Here is a 24,096-nt window from a genome sequence, read left to right on the forward strand (position 1 = left end):
GTCTATAAATGGGGAAACAATTCAACATCACAGCACAGCATTCCATGACTGGGACTTTTCACATACCAAACCTGGTAAACATGTTCATTATCACAAGATCCAGACCAAAACAATCCTCCACTTTACTGCCTGAAGACACATGGTGTTTAGGAGTGTGCGCAGAAATGTGTGGTCTCCATGTGAACGAATTACAGACAGCAGTGTGTCAAAAGTGAACAGATCACTACACCCCTTAGGTGACACACTGGTCAATTTGGAATGCGTGTGTGTGTGTGTGTATGTGTAATGTGTGTACACTTGCATATAGATGTAGTCTGTATACCTACTACCAACCTGTGTGTGAGTGTGTCTATGTATGTGTGTGTTGGCTTAGCATGTGTGTAAACTGTGTGTGTGTGTGTGTGTGTGTGTGTGTGTGTGAGTGAAAGAGAGAGTGTGCGAGAGAGAGAGAGAGTGAGAGAGAGAGAGGGAGCCTGGGAGAGAGAGAGAGAAAGCGCGAGAGAGAGAGAGTGAGTGTGTGTATGTGTGTGTGAGATAGCGTGGTCTGGTGACTCATGAGGCAAATGGGCGCACTCTCTCTCCTGCGTCGCTGGCACGGGCCGCCTGGCAGCCTCAATCCCTGACCATCTGGAGCCCTCCACCAGTCAGCGTGCTGGTAATAGCCAACCGTGCTGTCACACACAAACACACACACACTCTCCTCGCACACAACGCATACTGAAATAAACACGTGTGCTTAGATAAACATACAGATGCAACCAAACAATCAGAGAGACAAGCTACTACAACAGACAGCATCACGTACACGCCCTCAGGCAACCACGCACACACACACACTTGGATCCATGCACACCATCCAGGCACGTGCATGCAAACACATAACACAAACACACACTAATCCTACACAAATGACGAGTTGTTTGGCCCTAAAAAAACAACAACCAAACCAGATACACTTCAGCCTGTTAAGAGCCAGAAATAGATATTTTGGAGTATGAAGCCATTTTTTACTGCAGACCTTAAATCTTACTTTTGCTTTGGTCAAGTCAAAGATCCACACATGCCATTTCAAAGCCTTGTAAGGCACATGAAACCCTCTACCTACCCCTAGTGGTCATAGAAGGTGATGAAAATGAAACACCACAACAGCTGAAATATTTCCAGGTCATATGTCTTTTTTTCCAGATGTCAAAGACTAGGGTATGAACAGGACATTAAGCTTGACCCAGAATCAGATTACACAGTCCCAAACACCTACACCCAGCCCAGATCAAAGCTCCACTTCTCTCAGCAATGCTGTACGTCTAGTTGCAGAAATGTTTGTAAACAGATATTAAAGCAGGTTAATAAGCAGACAGGAGGAATGTCAGCTTCATGCCCTAAATACCACAATTGTTTTCTGCCTGTTGACTTGACACACGCATACTGATCTGTTTTTCTCTCTTTCTTAAAACACACAAAAAACAACATAAATGCACATTCATTCATTCATTCATTTCTTTACCTTTTCTCTACAGGACTGTGCTTTGCAACAACAACTTGTAAAAAGGGTGGTAACAAATGACCATTTGTGATTACTTGAGTTACATCTATGGATTCAAAAAGTGGCTTCACAAAAGAAAGCCAAATCTAAGCAGGCCAATACAACACGCTTTCAAATTTGAATAATTTTTCAACCAGTGGGACACCATGGAATAATCAACTCTGCAGGAGGATTTCGGATTTTTTATATATTCCACAAAGCAGACAGAATACATTATACAAGTTGCATGGCAGAACCATGGAGAATCACTCCATTTCACTCACACACACACACACACACACACACACACACACACACACACACACACACACACACACACACACACACACACACACACACACACACACACACACACACACACACACACACACACACACTCTCTCTCTCTGTGGTAGCAGGCTCTTATCTGTGTGCACATCATGAAAAGCTTTCACATAAAGAGCCAATTAAGCTCAACTCAGCAGAGGGCTCATTTTCCTACCATCGAAAAAATCTCATCACCCACTTGCAAACACATCCTGTGTAAACACTGCAGCTACTGATTGGAAGTTTGTCCGCCCCTTGTGTGTGTGTGTGTGTGTGTGTGTGTGTGTTTTGTGTGCTTGAGTGAGAAAGTGTGTGCCTGTTCTTGTGTGGATGAGTTTGTAAACATGTGACCGTCTGAGTATGTGTGTGTATCCTTGAACAAGAAAGCATTTCAGTATTGTGCGTGTGTGTGTGAATATGGCTGGGTGAGTTTGTGTGTTTGTCGATCACTCTGTGTCCGTGCTTGTGCAAAAGCTTAATATAAGCCTCTACAGGTTCCTTAACAATGTTCACAAGCTGTTACTTTCCACTGAATCTCTATCGATTTTGCTCATCGTCTGTTCCATCTGCCACTAGAAAAAACAAACAAACAAAAAAACACGCCCTTAAATTTTTTTTTTTTTAAAAACTCCCCATCGCCTGTTGGTTTGACCAAGAAGAGATAAGGGTTCAAAGGTTCGTGACCTTTCAGGGACAAACCAAATCCATCACAGACGGGGGGGAATGTTAAGCGTGGCGAGTTGGGGACAACTGCATCAAAACAAGCAGAGGCAGTAAGCCTGACCCAAATTCCTGGTTCACCATAGATCCCCTGCTATCCGTGACTCAGACTCACAAATCGGAATGCCGTGGTGCCTTAACCTCCCTGACAATGACTGCTTTATCAGCCTTGTTGACTTATCCTATTTAAGGCAGATAAATATATTTCAAATGTTTAACCAGTAGGAAAAAAACAAACCACCGCAATTCCACCAATTACTTTATATTTGAAATCCCTCAAACGTGTTGGAGGAAGAAAAATACAAAAGATCTTTGCAGAACTGTCCAACTCTCATGCATATAATATCGACGCAATCCAGCCAACTATACTGGCCTTATGCAAAGCTAAATGTGTCATCTAACCACCACTGACCACGCAGAACCAGCTCAGATTTAGAACCCCTTACAGGAATAGGATTAGTGCTAGATTTACAGTCAGCCAATTTCAAAACATGGCCGCAAGTAAAACGTAAAATTCCAATCTACTGTATGCAAATCACTCATCTGTAGAGAAGCACAGAAGTTCATGCATACATTACTGTAATACAGTGACCACCCTTCTCTGCAGAGCTTAAATCACAGGCCGCTAGGCAGCACTGGTGGGGGGGGGGGGGGTGCTGACGTGGCGAGGAGCTTTAAAATGTTAATTGCTTCACCTCCAGCTGTCTTTTTCAGGGGAGTTTTACTCCATTACTGTATGCATATCAGCGCCTTCCTCCCCAGTCATTGTTAGGATGGTGGAGGAGTGCTGTGATCCTGTACCAAGAGATGGAAAAAAAGATGTGCCATCTTCAGCCATTCAGGGTTTCTTGATCTCATTAGAGAATAAAAGGGCCCAATTGAAGAACCCTTACAGTTTCTATATTGGATCCATCCAAGTTCTAGCCAAACAATTTATTTGTCTTTCTTTCTCTACAAGGAGTTTGCACTCTCTGAAGTAGAGGGGTTGTGTGCCGAGTTGGTGACTGTTTGCTCAGTCAACTTCGGCAAGAATCACTGGTGTGTGCATAGCAAATAGCCATAGGCCAGCATGGTGGGAAGCTCTGTGTAAATGGCCAACACGAGTAGTGACTTTATAATCCATGGCGTTGGCGCAAGGGGGATTATGCCTCTGATGAATCTAACATACATTAACAAAGTTGACCATGTTGGGCTCAGTGCGAATACAGCATAAGCGTCAGGGAGACTTTCACTGTGTGTATTTTTTGTCGGTTCCTCCTTAAAACATTTAGTGTGCAAATGTGTAGACACAGGGAGGAGCTCTGTGGGACGATGAGATGAGTGGTGACCTACCGCGGTCAGCTTCTCCAGGTCGGCCTCGGAGGAGGTGGGAGAGTGGGGACTGATGGGGCTGAGCGACGGCGAGCTCTCCGCGCTGGACACATACTCAGTATCTGGGACGTACAGGACCTACAGGAAATACAACCACAGCACTTTGGTCAGAGTCAACAACATAAGGAACACAACGTCAAGAACGTGCTGTTAAGCACATTAAAAAAAAAAAGGAAACAAAAAACGAAGCGAAAAAAAAGGCGTTTATCTAAAGCACACAAGCGGTGCATACAAGACATGGCCTCGCAAGCAGGAGCATGTTAAAGAATCTAATCTAATGTACACACGAGATGTACACATTTTATTATAAAGGGATTAGGTGTAGCCCAGAGAAATGCCACGTTGACATATAGCAGGTGTGTGCTGTACAGTGTAGCATGTCTACACATAAGGGATGCTAAAACAGAAGTGGACACAGAAGGATACACAAGAAAGAAGGAAGAGTTAGAGGCATCTACATGCAGACACTGCCACACATAGTGCCAGCACACACAACTATAAATGGATACACAGCAAGAGAAATCCACCCACACAAACACACACACAATTGCAATTACACAGAGCAGCAGGCACCAAGCAGGCCATGGAAGGGTGTGAATGTTTTGTCGGCAGAGTGAGATCATCCCTATCTCCGCTGAGCAGATGCCATGACTGAGCAGCACAGGGCCACGGAACCGTCCTGTGAAGCGGGGTCTCTGTGCCAAACGGAACGTGAAACGAGAACCGTCCCCCGCCGTTTGTTTGATTTTGTCAGCCGGTGTCTTTCCCAGCAGGGTCGGGTGCCGGCTGATAAAAAAAAAAAAGGCGCCTCTACAATGTCCCCTCTGCAAAGACGGTGTTATCAGAGCAAGTGGCGCGGTGGCAATGGCCCCTTCCAGCGTGGGAACACAGCAGGGGCGTCTTGGTAATATGCTAACAACTCGGTGAAGAATGGCCTTGTGAGTAGGCCCCCTGTATAGCCCTCTGTGCCATAGTCGATCCTTTAAATATAGAAGAGTCTACAGACTCGCCGTCATAATAATTGGAGTTTTATTGGATGATCAATATTAACTCAAGTTATCTACCTGACAATGTACTGGTAGCTATTTAACAGTACATATTTTCTTTTATTATTCATGTTTAAATACTCATTACTTAGATCATCTCCAGGCTAGAAATCGATCGTTCCTTAATTTCATTTTAATCACGCTGCCGGTTTTGGTGAAATATGCAAGGCTTTTACCTTGCTCCGCCTCAGGAAAAACCTGTGGTTTTTTTTTGTGTGTGTGTGTGTGTGTGTGTGTGTGTGTGTGTGTGTGTGTGTGTGTGTGTGTGTGTGTGTGTGTGTGTGTGTGCGCGTGCATGTGCGTGAAAGAGAGGGCCACAAAAGCAAAGCAAACACTGGCAGAGTGCAAGGAAGAGTGTATGAACACAGACACGCCACCTGATGTGTGCACGCATGCATACACACACACTCCCCAAGGCATTCAAAAACTCACACACTAAAGACTGTTGGCTGGAAATAAGTCAATACATGGTGTTTGAGCAACGGTCTCATGACTTGGCTGATGTGTAATTTAAGCTTCAATCATCCCATTACATATTATGTTACTCCTATGCTAGAGGCAATGATTGTGCAATAACGTTGTCCACAAGTTAAATTATCCGTGATTTCTTTGTCATCTTTGGCTCAGAGGAACAGTCATTTATTTGTTGACTAAAACCGTCAGAGGCTCTTTGCAGAGTATGTAGGTGCAAGCGTGAGGTGAAGTCACATGTTACCTTCCCAGGGACCACCGCCCTGGAGAAGAGCTTGTTGAGCTGAACCAGTTCATTGGGCGTGGTGTCAAACTTCAGCGCTATGCTGTTGAGGGTGTCCCTCGATTCCACCTGTGAGAGCAAAAACAACAACAAAAAGTATATTATTCTGTTGTATTAGATCTCCAAGTTTACGAGCAACAGTGCTAGGGAAGCTACGTTGAAAGAATAGCTTTGCATGCTGCCAATTACTTCACACTGGAAGTAGTTGAACTACAGCAAAGCTACTTAGAAAAAGTACTTCAAACTACATGTAAAAAAATGATTAAATTGACAATGTACGTGTGAATTATAACAAAATTATAATAAAATACAATACAAAAAAAGGCCACATGCCAGCAAAAAATAACACTCAATTGAGTTTATTGCAAAAAAAATGCCTACTTGTTCGCAGGTCATATATAAACCAAAAAACGAAATACCCCACTATTCATGGGAAAGTGAAAGGAACGTCAGCTTTGGTTCTGTATACATATGTCCATCAGTCAAGACACCTGCCTTCCAGAAACTAGGGTCCAGGTGATGGTTTTGCACCAAGCAGGATTAATCAGTTAGTCAGGTAACTTCTGAAATAGCATGAAACAACTTCTCTGAACGTTTGTTAATAAATAATTCTGAATCAATGCTAACTGACACCCAATATATTTAAGTTTAGTTTTACAAATTTAGATTCAAAACAGCCAAATAATTTTCACAGGTGAGCTGACAATTCAGCTTGAGACCCTGACCGGTCCTAAACTAAACAATTCCATCTTGGCTTTTTACAAGGACAAATTGGAGTGTTATATTTCTGTTGTAAATAAATTTGGATATGGTATTATCTGACTACAACTAAAACAGTAGTTCCAGTAGTTAACTGCACAATAAATCGCAAAAAAAGTAATTTACTACTTGAAACTCTATGCAAACATGAATGTAGTTGAACTACCAGCAAGCTACTGCAAAATGTAGTTCAACTATTAGTTTAATTACATGAAGTTCACTGCTCCCCAGCACGGATGAGCACATACCTAATGTAGTATTCATGCAAATGCTTAACCTGATTTTTATGTTCTGTAGGTGATCTTGTTTTACTGTGGTTTTTAATGCGACTACGAGTTGTAAATTATCAGGGCATGATTTTTTATGTGGTGTTTCGCACCTCATTAGATCACTTGCTGTCTCATCAACTATTTCATAGGGAGTTTTTTGATACACTGGGATACTCTCATGTCATTTAAATACGTCAGCACAAGCCACTGCATGCAGCTCCACCAGTAGCTGTAAGGAAAGCCCCCCCCCTCAATAAGATCTGGAGACACACCCTATGATTAATTTAGCCAAAACCCCAGCCATTAATAGTGCGCTCTAAAAGCCCTTAGCCAGGTCTAAAGCCCCTATTGGGAAAATCAACACTCATCCAGTTTATTAGTGCTTAAATCTTGGTGTCTTATTCACATGAGCTTAGAGCAACTGATCAGAAGTAGATCTATAGAGTATCTGGACAGAGTTAGATCAATAGAGCATCTGGCCACAGGTAGATCTATAGATCATCTGGACAGAGTTAGATCTATAGAGTATCTGGACAGAGGTAAATCTATAGAGTATCTGGACAGAGATAGATCTATAGAGAATCTGGACAGAGGTAGATTTATAGATCATCTGGACAGAGGTAGATCTTTAGATCTGGCCACAAGTAGATCTAGCGGAATACAGCATAGACGAGCCCTGAGGGCTGTCTGTTTGCTTAGCGCACAGAACAGCGAGACCTCTCGTAGATTCTTCAAATGTCAGGCAGGCAGGCACACACACACACACACACACACACACACACACACACACACACACACACACACACACAGCATTACGATGGGGATGGGCTATCCAAGGGTACAGGTTATACACACACACAGACGGCACAGGGAGATGGGGGAGGGTCTTCCTTGGGGCACACACACGGTGATCTGAAAGCTTTCAGGGAAACATTAATAAACATGTGGGACATGCTTTCCCATGTCACTAGCTGTAGGGGGTGACCACCTTGAAGTGAATGCAAAGGTCAGACGCATGCTGTATGTAGAGGACAGGCAATCGGGAACATGCAGTGGGAGACCATCAGGGATAATATGGTATCCTCTTCAAATGTCAGTAGACATTCTCCAAAACTCAATCCAATAAAACTACAGCCATCGTATAATCACCAAAAGTGGTGCCTTGCGTAGAAAACAGGTTCTTACACATGCAGATATAATAAAATAATCATGGCATTATATGTTCCTGGAGGGTCAGACATGGTTAAGAGCAAACCAAAAAGAGCAACTCTGTTGTGTACCTGAGTGCTGATGCCCATTACCCTCTTAGTTTCCTGAAATGGTCTCAAATTTGCAATCGAGCTGATAGCCACCATAACATAAGCATCACAAGGTACTAATAATGACCATTAAGGATTCCTTCAGGAATTTATGATATTAGGTGATGCATCCTTACAGGGAAATTCCTGAGTATATATTTTTTTCACTTTGAAACCAAACAATACCATACAGAGTTCACAGGAACAAATAATCTACCTCGGAGAAAAATGTAATTCATACTTCTCCAATCACACCAGTGATGGGCACTTTCATTTTGTAGATATAATCAGCCATCAGAAGGGCAGAACCTATGCAGTAATCTTTTGAGATCTGTTACGATGACTATTAGCCTACACTGAGAATAATACAAAACTGCACCACCCCCCCTTAATTCATAAGTAATGAATATAAAGATTAGCTTGTTCAAACAGCAAAAAACACAACAAATGTTCCACTGTTCCCACTTGCAGTAAACAAGGAAAACAGCAATGAGGTCTGGACAGGGGCCATGGGGCAGACATAGCAGACCAGACTGCCACAGGACTGGACAGATCTCTGACTAAACCCCCAGTTTTCCAGCCACTGGTCACACGTGAAACAGAAGAAACATCCCCCCCCACTGCAATGAATCCACAGGTCAGGGCATTACAAAACAGGAAATGGACAGTCTAGATAGGTCGTTGATTCATTCAGTTCCGACATGTGGGAGTGGCAGTCCAATCCCTCGGTGGCCGAGTCTCGGATCACAGGATCACGCAGCCACCCGATCCGTTACAAGCCAAATCAATGAATCTCATTGGGTATCACTTACAATCCAACAGCCAATCATGAATTATTTAATGGATGCATCTCGTCACATGCTTTCTAATTTCCCCCTTCATAGGATGTAGGGCAAGCTCTCTGGGCTTCACACAAGTATTAAGAATAAAACAACTTTTCTTATAGCTTATATCAGTTCAAAGCACAAGGGTGACAAAATGAATATTTATGCTAGGCTAACTGAGGATGTGAGTCATAAAAACCACAAGGAACTTCCAGTGTTTCAACACAGACAATGATTTATAGACAAATAAATCAATACTGGCTGCCAAAAGGTCATCCCTCATCGAAATAATGGCTGAAATGGATCTGCTATAAAGTATTGGGTTTCACAACACAGACACAAACTCACCCCCGGCTACACTCCCTCACTCGACATCACTGGTGCTGTTCACTGAAAGAAGGTTCACTTCAGAAGTTCAGCCCACTCTCTTCTCTCGTTGTACAAAACAAAACAAAATTTTAGGAGTCACTTAGAGACGACTCTTCAGAGGGCTAGCTTCAATAGCTAGCAGTGCTTTGACTAATAATAGCATTCGGTCTTTTGAGGTGACCTGCCTCTGCTTGGGGATAACTCGTTGTTTGGGGGTAGACTGTTTATCGATACATTATATGCCCGGTCCTTGGAAACAGGGAGAAACTGTGGCGATCACTCTGCTATGCTTCTTCCACAGCCTAGTGTCAGGCATGCTCTATTTACCCTCTACACGGATGACTGATCTGAGAACAGCCAACGCAGATTTAGATCTTGCAATAATTGCAATCAAAACGTATGAAAAGCTGTGCTGGAACCAGCCAACACCCAAATAAATCCTGCTTTTAAATCACAACAAATTGAGTTGGGGAAAATGTGCACAAATCAGGGGGTGTTTGTTTGAGAGAGTTTTCTCTGGAACAGATTCTGCTGATCTGTAGCTGTGAATAACACTTCCTCCATGGTGCCAGCTTCCTCTTGAGGGAACTTGCACTTTTCACACACCCTCCAGCGGTGGGTAAATATGCACCATATGCCAAGCAGTTGGGTGGGAAGGTATACGCTTTTGTATCGTTGCAGAAACAGCAAGGTAGGCAACTTGGGGGTGGTAACTCAGCTATGTTGTTTTGTCGATCAGTCAAAGGGAATAAACACTGTTTACTGTAAAAAGGTTTTGTATTCATGTGATCTGTGTAACATAACAAGTTGTTATGTAACAGGCATTCCGCATCTATCTACTCAACCAAAGGGATCTGGACCCTCATTTTGTAAGATCACGTTATGGCCACCGATAGTGATATGACTAAGAAACTCCATCTTATACCTCATTCTTTCTGTGTTTAATGAACCCACTGTCTACAGAATTCCACCATTCTTAGAGTTATAATACAACATAAATGTTTATGGCCTTCACATTTATATTACATGGTCTATGTATGAAAACATCCTGTGCACAGTGTTGCACTTTAACCCAGAAGGGCCTACATCTAATCTAGGGGACTGACAAGTCAAGCACAACACAACAGGTTCACGGTTCTGATTAAGCTCATCACTATGCAACACTATGACAACCCAACCCTGTGTCAGTGATGTCAAAGTTGCCATGACTCGTGTTTTGTGAACCAAACAGTCATCCAAGCTGCTGACTCAAGGCTGTGAGGGGCAGTGCTGAGGGCTCTGGAGAACAAGCCCTTCCCCTTCCCATGTCCCTCTCAGCTCTTACAGTACGGAGGACTGGGAGCACAAACTCCACACTGACTGACAGTGGAACTAATCGTATAGAATAGCGCTTAGAAATAACAAATGTCCAGAGACAGGACCTCCACGCAGGATCAGAGAGGGCCGATGCATCATTAGAAGGGACTGACAGGAGCAGGCTGCCTTGAAGATAGATCAGCTTGTAGGGTCTCCCTATCGCCCTCTCCCCCTCTCTCTATCCATCCCCATATACTCCTCCTCTAATCTCTTTATTTCTTTCTCGTGCCCTCACTCCTTCCCTCGCTCTCGCTGTTACCAAAGGAGAGACAGCAGCCCCAGATTTGAGGGTCATTTCAAGAGCACAACAAGGAGGCTATGGCTCAGTTACCAGTTGGTGACAGGGAACCAGATCTCTCTCTTTCTCTCTCCCTCGCTCTACCCCTCCCTCCCTCCCTATCTTTCTCTCTCTTGCTCCCTCCCTCTCTCCCCTTTACACCAAATCAATAAAGATGATAAATGCCGGAGGAAGGGTAATTTGTGAGTGCAGCACAGAAGCTTATCTTATCCCACAAAAAGATGCACAACCAGAGAGAAACACAGAGAAATAGAGAGAAAAGAAACAAAAGAGAGGAAGGGAGAGAAGGAGTTGTGAGAGAGACAAGCGTGCAAAAGAGACGTAGAGAGAGAGAAAGGTGGGGATGAATGAATGGAACGATAGATAACTAGAGAGAGAGAAAGGTGGGGTTATAAATATAGATAGATAGACAGACAGGTAGAAGTAGAGGTACAGAGAGAAAGGTGGGGTTATACATATAGATAGACAGATAGAAAGAGAGGTAGAGGTAGCCAGAGAAAGGTGGGGTTATAAATATAGGGCACAGAGAGATGGAGGGAACGGAAAACAGGAATCATTCAGATGAGAGAAGTGGTTCTCTGTCTTCAGTAGAGCGCCAGCCCTGAATCCCACCACACAGCAGGCACGTGGCAAGATGAGAAATACAGAACAGCCTTAGCATGTCACAGATAACCTCTGGAGCGGTGTGTGTGTGTGTGTGAGTGTGTGTGTGACAGACACACATATACACACACACACTAACGTGCGCGCGGGCGCACACACACCGACAGCAACTTATGTAAACAAAGACACCTGGACTTATTATATTGAAGGGGAGAGGGGGCACAGCACCAGACAAACACACATACACAAACATACATACATGCACAAACATACACGTACACACACACACACACACACACACACACACACACACACACACACACACAGAGCAGGGAAAACAAGAGATGCACGCACATGGGAAAAGAGAGGAGGAGACAGACAGAGGAGGCAGAGAGAGGGAGCTGAAGAGAGAAAAGGAGACAGAGATGGAGAGGAGAGGAGCGTAGAGAGAGAGAAGACCACTACTCACGCTGTACTCGATGGTGCCTTTGGGTCTCTGGAAGGACATGCGGCGTCCATCCTTGCGCTCGGTCTTCTTCTGGCCAGTGTCTGAAAGCAAGCGAGGGAGAGCGCGCGTTACACCGGTCATGGTCCTCCTCTCCCGTCTCTTCATCTCACCCCTGCATGTCACCCCACCCCGCCACCAGCTCCCCCGCCAGCCTGCGCTGGCTAGCCACCGAGAGGAGGGGGGAGCGAAAAAAAAAGAAAGAGAGAACGAGGGAGAACAGGAGGAGAGGAGGAAGAGGAGAGGGACAGATCTGCTCTCTCCACAGTGAGCCTGGTGTCTCCTGCCTCTGTTGTGTTTGTGTGTGAGGAGTGGCTGCTTTCTCTCCGTCTCTCTCCCTCTCTCTGTCGCTCGTTCTCTCCTGCTGTCACTTGTGCACAGGTCTCTCTTCACCTTGCCGCCGCCGCCCCCCCCCCCCCCCCCCCCCCCCCCCACCACCACCAATGCCCCACCCCCTCCTCCTCTATCTGGCATGGCTGTTCAGAGCTGAGATCCTAGCAAGGGCAGCTAATGTCTCCACCCTAGGGACCCAGTGCAAAGGAGAGAGTGTGTGTTTGTGTGTGTGTGATGAGGGAAACTGCTTGGTATTGTGCATGTATGTATGTATAACGGTGTGTTACAGAGATGGCACAAATACACAGACAGAGAAACAGAAAGACAGTAACAGAGAGGGTTTGTGAGTTTATGTTCATTTTTTATATAAATATATAACTTGAACTGAAATGGATGGATGACAGGGGAGCAAGGCAGAGATAGGAAGAGAGAGAGAAAGAGAGAGAGAGAGAGAGAGACAGAGAAAGGGAGAGAGAGAGAGAAAAACAGAGAAAGGGAGAGAGAGAGAGAGAGAGAGAGAGAGAGAAAGACAGAGAAAGAGAGAGAGAAAGACAGAGAAAGAGAAAAAGAGAGAGAGAGAGAGAGAGAGAGAGAGAGGTGAAGGAGTGAACAAAGCTATCCCTTTGTGCAGAGTGGTTGCCTGAAGCCATTTCATCTTTCCAATAGGTCTCTATAGAAATGAAGGAACAGAACTGAATGATGAAATCTGCCAACTCAGTAGCCTTTAAAGAAACATTCATCATGAGAAAGCATTTAAAAGTTGCTACACATCAAGGTAGAACATATATGTATCATATACTGTATGTATTGGTCACTAACTTAACTGGACTTGCATAATTGCATTGTCTTTGCATTACCTTCGTTATTGGGTTATTGGGCTCATTCATTTCTGTTAAAAAATAGTACAGTACGCTAACCACTCATGCCCCACACACATTAACACACTGGGGTGCCTAGCAATTAGAAAATGATCCTTCCTAAAAATCAGTAGATTGTTCTCTTGGAAAATAAGTTCATAAGAGTTACGTGAAACGGATAGAAAACATTTTCTCTCCATCTTTCAAGGTAACCTTGAACCCCAAATTCTGTACACAGAACAAATGAGAGAAATTAGCTGACAGCCGCTCTTCTAAAAGATTTCCTAGCAACAGGAGCCATTTTGTATTTCATGGAGGAACATAGATCAGAATCACCTGTGCCAAAAGTGTGGCATGTAGGAGACACTCCACCTCTTCCAGTCATGAGATCTTTGACATTTGTCATTACTATCTCACATAGGGCTGAACGATTTGGGGAAATAATCGATTGGCGATTTTTTACCAAAATATTGCGATTGCGATTCGATATGCGATTTTTTTTTTTATCCTCTTTTTTTTCCAACAAAACGTAATGAATGATTTAAACATGACCAACACAATATTAGATACATTTAGTGTAAAATATTCTTTCCCACATTTTACATTTTTATTTAACTGCTCATTACAGAAACAAGAACAACAAATCAGTGGCTTTGCCACTGTGCATTTAAGTAATTTAAAAAAAGTAATTTTAAGTATAAACACTAGGCATGCACTTTTTAAACACTGTGTGCAAAATGTACCATCTTAAAAAAAAAATAAAAAAAATTTAATTTAATTTTTTTGTGACCACGTTTTTTAATCGCGAACGTTGCGGTTAGAAAATCGCGTTCTATCATATCGCGATTAAATCGCAAATGCAATTAATCGTTCAGCCCTAATCTCACAGATACTGCACACACACACACACCACACGGACATATTTGAATTTAATCTTTCCACAAACTAGATTAATTCTCAGCCAACAGAGGCCAATCCATTATTTTACACATGAAGGCAGAATGAGGTCCCTGCAATACAGAGGATTCAAAGCAAAAAACTTGTAGTGCAGGCAGACAAAAAAAGGAAACTTTTAGATCTGCATATATGCCTTTGCCTTGACTATTGCCTTGCAAACTGGCAGTTCCAGACAATCAAACAATGCTCACAAGGAGTCAAACCTGTTTCATGTCAACATTCCCCCCCAAAAAACCCAGGAAAACAAAACCAAAACAACCCTGACTAATCTGACACAACAGTACAAGTCAGAACTACCGTACACCACCAGGTTCACATCACGAAACACATCATAACAGAACCTGCGTGTTTGAATGGTGTCATGTTAACAAGGCCACCTACTGCAGATGTCTGTTGGAAATACACTATAGTGCAGCATAAGGTAGATACTTCTTTTGCATGAGGGAAATGGAAGGGAATGAATAGCATGCAAAGCAGCCTGGTACCTGATATTGCACAGTGTAATCTAATGAGGAAGTCTGTTCTCCTCTGTACATATGCTGACCAAGTTATGTGCATGACTATGCAACCGACTCCTATACTTGTGCTGGAGCATGAGAACCAGTCAGCAACAGAATAGCAGATTAGCAATAGCTAATCCATTTTGGTGCTTTAACTGGGTGGGGTACATGATCTTGCTTATTACAGAAAGACACCTTTTCTTCCCCTGGTCTACTTAGCTATTATAATCAATCTGTTGAGGACGTGTCAAAACAGAAGATTTATGTAGACGCAAATGGTTGGCCTACTGCCTCCCTAGCTGACAAATTACTTGGGCTTTCTAACACTGACTCCGCCAAGACACCTGTCCTGGCAAGCAGTCTCCGAAGGGAAGCGGTAATGAAAGCCCTGTTCAGTTAAAAAGGTTCGACTGCTGTTCATTATTTTCTTGCCGGGGACCATAATGAGCCTGTTCCCCCTGACAACTGCCTGTCACACTGGCACGCCACGTTGGGGTGGGGGTGCACAATTTACCCACAATGCCCTGCAGAGGGTCAACACGTCAGGCAAGAGAAGACAAGTCTTGTGTATATCCAGCAATCAAGTTCTGTGTTCACAGCCTTCAGGGGTGGCTAGAAAAGCCGATTATTAATTTTGCTATGGATACGAGTCGGTACGGTCATCAATGAATACATTTAATTTTATGGCAATGGCTTAATGGTCTCTGAACAATTAAGCAGATCAACCAAAAGTTGTCCCCATGATTTGATCACAACCTATTCCATGTCTGGCACAGAACAAAGCATCACAATAAATGTGGCTATATTTCGCCACATGCAGCACAGTATTCTGTCAATTCCTTTGGGATATTAAAGTGAAGAGCCATTTGTAAAATGGCCAAACACAGTTTGCCTTGATTTGTTACCTTTGTTAGATCATAAATATCTAGGTTTTTGGAAGAAGTAATTTTTGCTATTAGATCCAACCTAATGCCCGCAGAAGTTGTAGTGTTGCATGGTGTTAACACAACATAAGAAGGAAACATAAACATGCGCGTGACAGAGAGATGCCGTTCCTATCTGGATCTTTTGGAACTTGGTTCTTTAATGTGCTTCTAAGATGAAAAACCGAATCCAGCACAACAAAAAGAAGAGATACAAGACAGTTTCCCCCATCACTCACATACAAACGTTTGATGACGTTGGATGACAGTCATAGGCAACCTACTGAGTCCCAAGCCACACACAAAATGCCCCCAAAAGCAGTGAAGACAACACCGACAGCTGAGGCAACTCGAAATCCTTCACACCCCCACAAGGGACACAAAGACACAGTGAGACCTGAACTGCCCCTCTCCCCCACTGCAGCAGGTACTATAGTGCATCGTCACTGGCTCGGCTTGCCTCAGTGGGTTATTTATAGGCCCTGGTACCATGCAGGCTTCACACAGGCAGCGGAAGTGACTGCTTGGCCGGGGATCGAGGAGCAGATGCCCTCCACAGACGTGACCAGGTTGGGGGGTGGTGGTGGGGGACAGGCCTGTCCGGGGTACAAGGAAGCCTGACCATACAGCCCGGTAGAATTACAGTGTGGCATTGTAAAGCTTATGCGTGGAGATGGTGTGTGCTGGAGGGGTTGGTAATGACAGGTGATGAGGAAGTACTGAAGTAGTTTGGGGTGGGGGCTGGGGGGGGCTTCAGTATCTGTGAAGACGGCTCTCATGACCAGAAATCATCGGAAGAGAAGGGGAAGTGGTTAGCACCAGGAAGGGGATACGGTGTTCCGCCTGCCATTTTTAGCAGGTGTGGATGAAACCGCAGGTGTAAGGCAGAGATCAGCTCCCGCAGCATGATATTTTTCTCATGAACACACGAGAAATGCTGGCAAACTGGCATACGGAGAAATTATCAAAGAAAAGAGATCCGACTGACTTATTTCCTATTTCTTTCAAGTCCCGTTCCCATCCCATCAGGATGCAAGAGAAAATACATGCATGGGAAAGGTTGAGACAGAAGAAATACAGAAGATAGGTTTCTTGTTTTTTTGCTGATCAAACAAACCAAAGAATAACAAAAGCTTTGTATTTTTGGAACAATGCAAGCATGTATTTGTTTCGTTATGCCGATAACAAACCTCCACTCTAGTTATGAGCTAGTCTAGTTCTGATTATACATGCCTTCTCCGGTGTATGCAGTGGAAACAAAATGGAAACCAATCTCTAGGCTTTTGAGTTGCAGACCAACTTTCACACAGAACTGCTAATTATATTAAAGTTCGGTCAAATTCACATTTGCAACCCTCATTTTACTTTAACTGTACCTCACAGAATCATTAAACAGGAATCATAACCTGAACGCCCAATGAAGCATAATAAATCTAACAGAGCAAAATGACTCTTGGCCCTGCATGTTTCCCAGGCAGAGGAGGTCTGTTTAATATCGACTGTGCAGACTGGAATGACGTGCCAGTGTCACCTGCTTTGCCCCAAGACAGGCTGGGGGCCACACCCTAATGAGAAGGAAGCCATGCAAAGGCTATGGATCGAAGGGATAGCATCTCTCTTGTTACTATAGAGATCAATATGGACGAGACAGAGAGAGAGAGAGAGAGAGAGAAAGAAAGAAAGAAAGAAAGAAAGAAAGAAAGAAAAGAAAAGAAAAGAAAAGAAAGAAAGAGAAGCAGGATGGAGAGAGATAAAGAAAGTGAGGGTAAGAGTGAGAGCTGGACAGAGAGGGAGAGGGAGGGAATATGGAAGACAGAAAGAGAGAGAAAGAGATGTATATGGAGAGACAGGGAGAGGAAGAGTGTTTAGGTCAGCTCGAAAGAAGACAAACTCGGCACCCCACCCCCCCCTTACACACTGCTCTCTGCCGCCTGTCAAAATAGAAGCAAAGGGTCCAGCCTCTTTACAGGCTTTTGTAACGGAATCGTTACATGGATTTTTAGACTGCTGCCACTCACACGCCCTGTCACCAGGCTTCCGCCACTCACACGCCCTGTCATCTCTCGCGTCCAGAGGGACACTGCTAGCATGCAGCAGCTGTAACTAGGCCACTAAGAGGAAGTCACATAAATGTACAGGACTGCACAGACCATGTTTGCTCCCTGTAACAGTGTAATTTAACATGGCTTCTGCTTTCAGGAGTAGTTATTTCAAAGTGGCAAGTTTGCTGGCATATGGATTTTCTACTGGACCTAATGGCACATTCAGTATGACAAGAAGTCTAGAATAAATCTGAAAGGTACCTGAACAAATTCTACCTAATCCAAAAACAAATCGCTGACATCAGTACAATGGTATCCAGCATGTCACCTCGTTTTCACAGAAGAATATGTCCGCCTCCTCCTCTGGGCAGTTGAAAGTTCTTACACACGCTTCTGAGATATTGATCAAATAAACGAATTCCACAGGGTGCTATAGGATATAAATAGGCCTCGGAGTTCAGCCGTATTCTATATGCCACATCCAAGAAGCGAAGACGCAAACGTCATGGCAAATTCCGCAGCTGACACAAACAGACCAACAGGTAAACCTCGTGAGAGCGGGACAGGTGTCGGTTTGGCGCGTCACAGCAGACACACTTACTCAAAATGTAATATATTAGGCTATATATTTGGCATACAGTCGAGATTTACACATAAAACATTTTTGTTAGGCCTGAGACACAAGGAGGAAACTATTTAAAAGCCTGCAATTTTCGAGGAAATTAAGGATTCCATCACAACACACACAGGCGACATGCAAAACGCTGATCTAAATATGTCGCGCAATTTCAAAATGAAACAGAGGCATTTCGATGCATTAGGTCGTTTAATTAGCCTTTTGCAAAGTGTTTAGTTTAAAAAGTTCCGTGTACAAACGCTCTCAGCTCTGCATCGGTATTTCGAGAGTGATCAGACATGGATGAAGGAGATTACTGCCTGTACCAAAGAAAAGGCTACAACATTGTATGCGAAGTCGGCGTCGCTATCGTTTTTATACACTTTACATTTTAAACGATTGCTCTTTAAGAGAGGATTACCTTCAGCATAATAGTCCTTGAAGGAAATTCCACGCACAGGGGGACTGTCATGAGTTAGTATTGATTTTCTGTTGGACCGACCGTCCTTTCCCGAGAACGAAAAAACTAAATCCATACTCTCAGTTATGACAATAAGACATTAAAACTACATGAATGAAACGAAATGGGCTATGCAGCGCCAGTAACTAAATCCAATTCCAAACACAAACATGTGCTGACAGAGGGAGGTGCTTGAAGCAGGAACTAAATCTCACTTTACTTCACGGCATGCAGGCTACAGCATGCCAAAGGAGAATTATTTAAGAAAGTTAACGTAGTAGTTGTCGATTTATAATTGCACTTGTAAATCGGCGGGCCGCAGTTGTGTCTGGGCCCAGCTCTCACAGTAAATAATGTTATTTATCCGTTTGGTGGCCATGGGGGGGGATGCGCAAAATCACCCTTAAATCATCTTGATATCTTACATTCCTTTTCAGATTTTGCCATGAACCTTGAGTGTCCATATGAGATTAAACTTGAGTTGACACGGCTTCCTCCACTGTATTATAGATAGTCTTTCATTAGATTAGATTTTAACCGACATACTGAGTTTATAACCTTGTACAGGTCATTGGGATAACTTCGTTAAACCTAAAAAAAAAAGATCTAACCGTTGATAGTACACTCAATTATTTTACCATCTAGTGGCATATTTGGGCATCGCAGAGGCTTGTTCCTGTGAAAGCAACGCTAGAGCACCGACTACTGCTATTCGCGCTCTGCAGTCTTCTTACCACTAGGCCTATACATTGAAGCAATTGCACAACTCTTCAGGACCTTTATCTTCTTCCTGAGCCAGTGAGCTTGCAAATTTTAACATGAGCCAGGCAGGTCGTCAAATGTACTTGCTTGTTTAATTGCCTGGTACTTGCGAGGGACTGCCCTATCAAATCAACCGCAATGAGTTCAGTATTGACTATATGGCTAAATTACCCAATACATCGCAAAGGGACCCTTATAGTAGTGTTCAAGACAGCCGTTCTGCAAGTCATATCTCGAGTCATAAATCAATAGCACAGGTCAAGGGCAAACGGGCACCAGCTCAGGCATAATGAGATGCCCCTAATTTAATGTTCAAATTCAGTGTGACCTTTCAGCAGGCGGCCCCAGTTAGCTTATGGCCGTTTTATGTCTGGGTATTTCATCAGAGAGAGAAGACCCAGCACTCCCTTCCCTTGTCCCTCCCACCCCCCTGTTAATAGACTCAGGAGAAACGTCAAGGGCAAAGCATGTCCAGGTGAGACCATAAAGTCATCAATCTTCTAAATGCTTTGGTGACCCTTCATGCGTAGGCATACATCCGGTCTTATAATTGCCAGGGGGAAAAAAACATGCATCTCAATTTGCACTGGCCTACAGTTGGGTAAATGCATTGTGCTGCGAAACGTTCAATTTTGCCCGCAGCAAGATACAAATAGGGTAGCCAGGCCATTTCATTAGTGTTTCTAATACATTATGTATGTTTTAAATACATTTGATAAAATAGTGTGATATTGAATTAAATGAAACCCAAAAAGGACTGTATGCTGGTGTACTTGAAATAGGTGACAATCGCCACAGGTCTGTCCGGTTAGAACTAGAATGGATGTCAAGTCCCAATGATGATGTAAGAACTGATGTTTATTGAAAACACACACTCAAGCCTTGAATGGCAGGATGGACATGAATGATTGAAGATGAACGGTGAATACGATTATCCGCGTAAAGGACTCGTATTCACACATGAATCCTTGAACCGTGAATGATAAACATGATTCCGTGTTTGAACGGTGATTGAGTTATCCGTGAATTGAGTTATAGAGTGGTTTCTATTAAACAATACAAATGACAAATATATCCAATTAAATACAATAAAGATGAACCATTATATACAAGATGAATGAATATGATATATACAAGATGAATGTTATGAATCAGATGAAGACATGTTCCTCGCCGCCGTGCGGTAACGGTGAACATTCTATTTATCCATATCAACCGTAACTTGTTGGTTAACGGTAACAGATTGACAAGACAGTGAATATTTACCACACTACATAAACGTACATATATGATATTCACTGATATGAAACAGACTAGATAACTAACACACATATACACAAACACTCACATTCTCAGTGACGCACGGCAATGATGAAGTGTAATGGCTATGCATGCAACCCGAATTGTCCAACGCACTCCTCGACCAAGACCTCTCCAACTCCAGTTTCTTATGCCCGACAACTTGGCCATCGGAGGGTCGGACTTATATAGTGGAGATGAAGGGGAGCCTTGAAACCGTTTAGAAACTGTTGGGGTTTGACCAAATGGTCAGTGAAATTCCATTGTGCACGAGCCCCACGGAACTCTGGGATCAACTGATAGGCTGACCTCTGCCTGGACCCCAGGTCCCGTGAGTGGCCTGCACAGTGGGGTGCCCCAGCTGGGTGCAACTGGTGGCCTTTTTAACACATTTGCTACAGTAAAGGCCAGTATCAAAATAAACAGAATGTCAGAGAAATGACAAACAGTTAACATTTCCCTTTCTACCACTTAGATGTATGCCTGCCTGCCACACACACACACACACACACACACACACACACACACACACACACACACACACACACACACACACACACACACACACACACACACACACACACACACACACACACACACACACACACACACGAAAGCCAATGCAAAAAAAGCCAAGCACAAGAAATTACAACTTTACCGCTACCCTGCATGACACAGTCGGGTCCTCAGCTGTCCCCTGGTGATGGAGGTGAGCGTTAACAGTGTGAGGGCACCCCCGCTCCCGCTGCCACTAACCTGCACATCAGCCACCATTACGGAGCGGCTCTGCACAGACGCAGCAGCGACCGAGCCCCCGTTCCCACAGACACAGGGACCGTGCCAGGGTGACTCACACAAGCAGTCTGCAGTAGCAGAAACCCGACGGTGCAGCGTTTCCCCCACCTCTTGCACTACCGATCTTTACGACCTAGAAAGACTTAGTCACCAGCCAAACCAATTATAACACAACACACTGGTCATCACCGCAGTGCAGACATATTGAGTGTGACTCACAGACAAAAAGAGTGCGAAGGGGAACTTTTGTCGGAGGACTTAAAAGTTCACGGAGTCTGAGGAAAAGCACAGCTGTGGTATTTAAACTAGAAGGCCTTTCCAATTGGCCTTGGTAAAAAACACTGCAGAGACAGTACTGCCATGCACAGTAACCTCCCTCAACTGATTTCAGAGACACGGGCACAGCATGATGACAATAACAGGACCAGCTGAAATTCAGGCTTTCTGTACCTTCCTCCCTCCCTCTCGCTAACAGTTATTTCTGAATGTTTGCACAGGAGCACAACACTGGGCAGGAGTGCCACAGGGCTTTTGTTTTCCCTTGTCTGGCCTTCACCTCAGTGGCAGAGTACAGAAGAAGGGACAGTCTGGATCGATTTCTTTCCCTCAGAGGGGAGAGAGAGAGAGAGCGAGAGAGCGAGAGAGAGAAAGGTGGGAGGGCTGGGTGAGGAAAAAAAAAAAAAAACATCAAAATCACACCCCACACACACATAAAATCCATACTCTCAGTTACACAAAATGACAATAAGACATAAAAATTACATGAATGAAACGAAACGGGATATGTAGCGTGAGTAACTCAATCCAATTCCAAACACAAACATGTGCTGACAGCGGGAGGTGCACACACACACACACACACACACTTCTGTGAACTCTGGGCCGGAGTTGCTTGATTAAACATCCTGTCACACCGTTTGCCACCATGCCCCTCCACAACACCATCACCACCACCCCACCCTCGCGAGTAAACAGACAAAGACAGGACTATAACCATAATGTATGCTTCTCTGGGCCCGGCTGAGAACCCTGGCCAGAGGACGTTTTCACTTTACAAGTGCTTTCATTATGTGGCCATCCATCAAGCGCTCGACAACATAATATAGACCCATACCTGCTCCTGCGCCTTGTTTCTCTAGCTCCCCCTGCCCAACTGTGGGGGAAATCTGGAAGAGTGGCCACATAGTCATGTCAATAATGAAATCCACTTGCTGCGTTCAGCTCCCTCGCTCCCCTCCCTGTTCCTCCTTTTGACAAGGTTTCTATATTGATTGGGTATTCTCCCGGGGGTGGGCTGCACTTCTCGGTTTGTGGCAGCTCCAAGTCTGGCCCATGCCCAAATCTTAGGGGGTGGGGGGGGGGGGGGGGGGGGGGTGGAGAGGAGGAAGTAGCAAGAGCAAGAGCAAGAGCTGCACTGGACACGCTCCATGGAGGAGATGAACTACCTAAAAAGATTCTACTTAGAATCCCCAGAGGAATTCCAGAACCAACAGGTTCATAACTATATTCAGGTGTTAAGACCCTTTAGCGGGCAGGAGTAACCTACTTGCCCATGAATGGGTTTTGTTATAGACACGACACGGTTCAGAACTTTTCAAAAAGAGGTAGTCTTTAAGAGTGCCCTCAGTCATGCACTTGCCCTTGTATCTTCATAAAAGCCCTACACTGTCGCTTCAAATGTGAGGACCGCCGGGTCCATTCTGTGATCCAGGCGATTCAGAACATTAAGAGGCCTCAGAAAAGAAATATTACAGGTGTATGTCCCACTTCAAGGCCAAAGGGCCTCTTCATTTCTTTTTCAGATTGGTATTGACACCAATGCTGCTTTTTTATTGAAGAGACATGCGTGATATATTGTGACACACAAGGACTCCTTGAATTCTGAAGATGGATAAAAACGACATACCTCTCTTAGAGAGAGTGAGGACATGAGTTGATGAAAGGGTCTTTCACCACATGCTCATTCTTGCATTAGCACTTCTAGGGTCTAGAGCAAAGCTGAGAGGTTATGTTCCCACCTCTAGGCTGATTCCTGGAGGGGAGAGCTAGGTGCAGATAGGACCTCACAAGAGCACCGCAGAGTGTGACCTATGTGTTAATGCCTCGAAAAACCTCAGGGATTCTCCAAACAGACACGCCCTGCACTGCAGTTGAACCCTATACGGCTAGTCACTCACTGACTGACAAACTGTCTTGTGAACAATTTCCACATTGTTGGCTCCAGTTTTTTCTACTTCACTGGCTAAGATTGGAGCTCATCTGTAGAAGGTGGGGCAACCGAGACTCCCAACTGCTGGGCCGGGTGTGCAATGCTGATCAAGAAATGTGAACAATTACAAATAAAACGTATTTTCATATTTTCCCCGACTATCTATACTACCACCGAATATAAACTGCATTACAGTATTTTATGTAACTTTACAAAACAAACCAGTGTATTGCCTGGGACAGTGTATTAACCACAGTTTATTTAATGTTACATCTTCCCCATCATGTTAAACTAAATGCCATGTAGTTGTGCATGCACTACT

The 24,096-nt window shown here is 44.1% G+C and overlaps 1 protein-coding gene across 3 annotated transcripts in view; it reads right to left on the minus strand.

Moving 5' to 3' along the window:
- oxr1b (oxidation resistance 1b) overlaps positions 1-24,096 on the minus strand; it is a 69,130-nt gene that overhangs the window by 13,186 nt on the left and 31,848 nt on the right. For all 3 annotated transcript variants that reach the window (XM_031586413.2, XM_031586411.2, XM_031586412.2), the window contains 3 exons: positions 11,986-12,065; positions 5,702-5,809; positions 3,902-4,018 (listed from right to left, as the gene is read on the minus strand). In XM_031586413.2, the coding sequence (XP_031442273.1) occupies positions 3,902-4,018; positions 5,702-5,809; positions 11,986-12,065 (305 nt within the window). The remainder of the gene's footprint in view (positions 1-3,901; positions 4,019-5,701; positions 5,810-11,985; positions 12,066-24,096) is intronic.

The sequence above is a fragment of the Clupea harengus genome, chromosome 19 (assembly GCF_900700415.2).
Source record: "Clupea harengus chromosome 19, Ch_v2.0.2, whole genome shotgun sequence".
Classification (NCBI taxonomy): Eukaryota; Metazoa; Chordata; class Actinopteri; order Clupeiformes; family Clupeidae; genus Clupea; species Clupea harengus.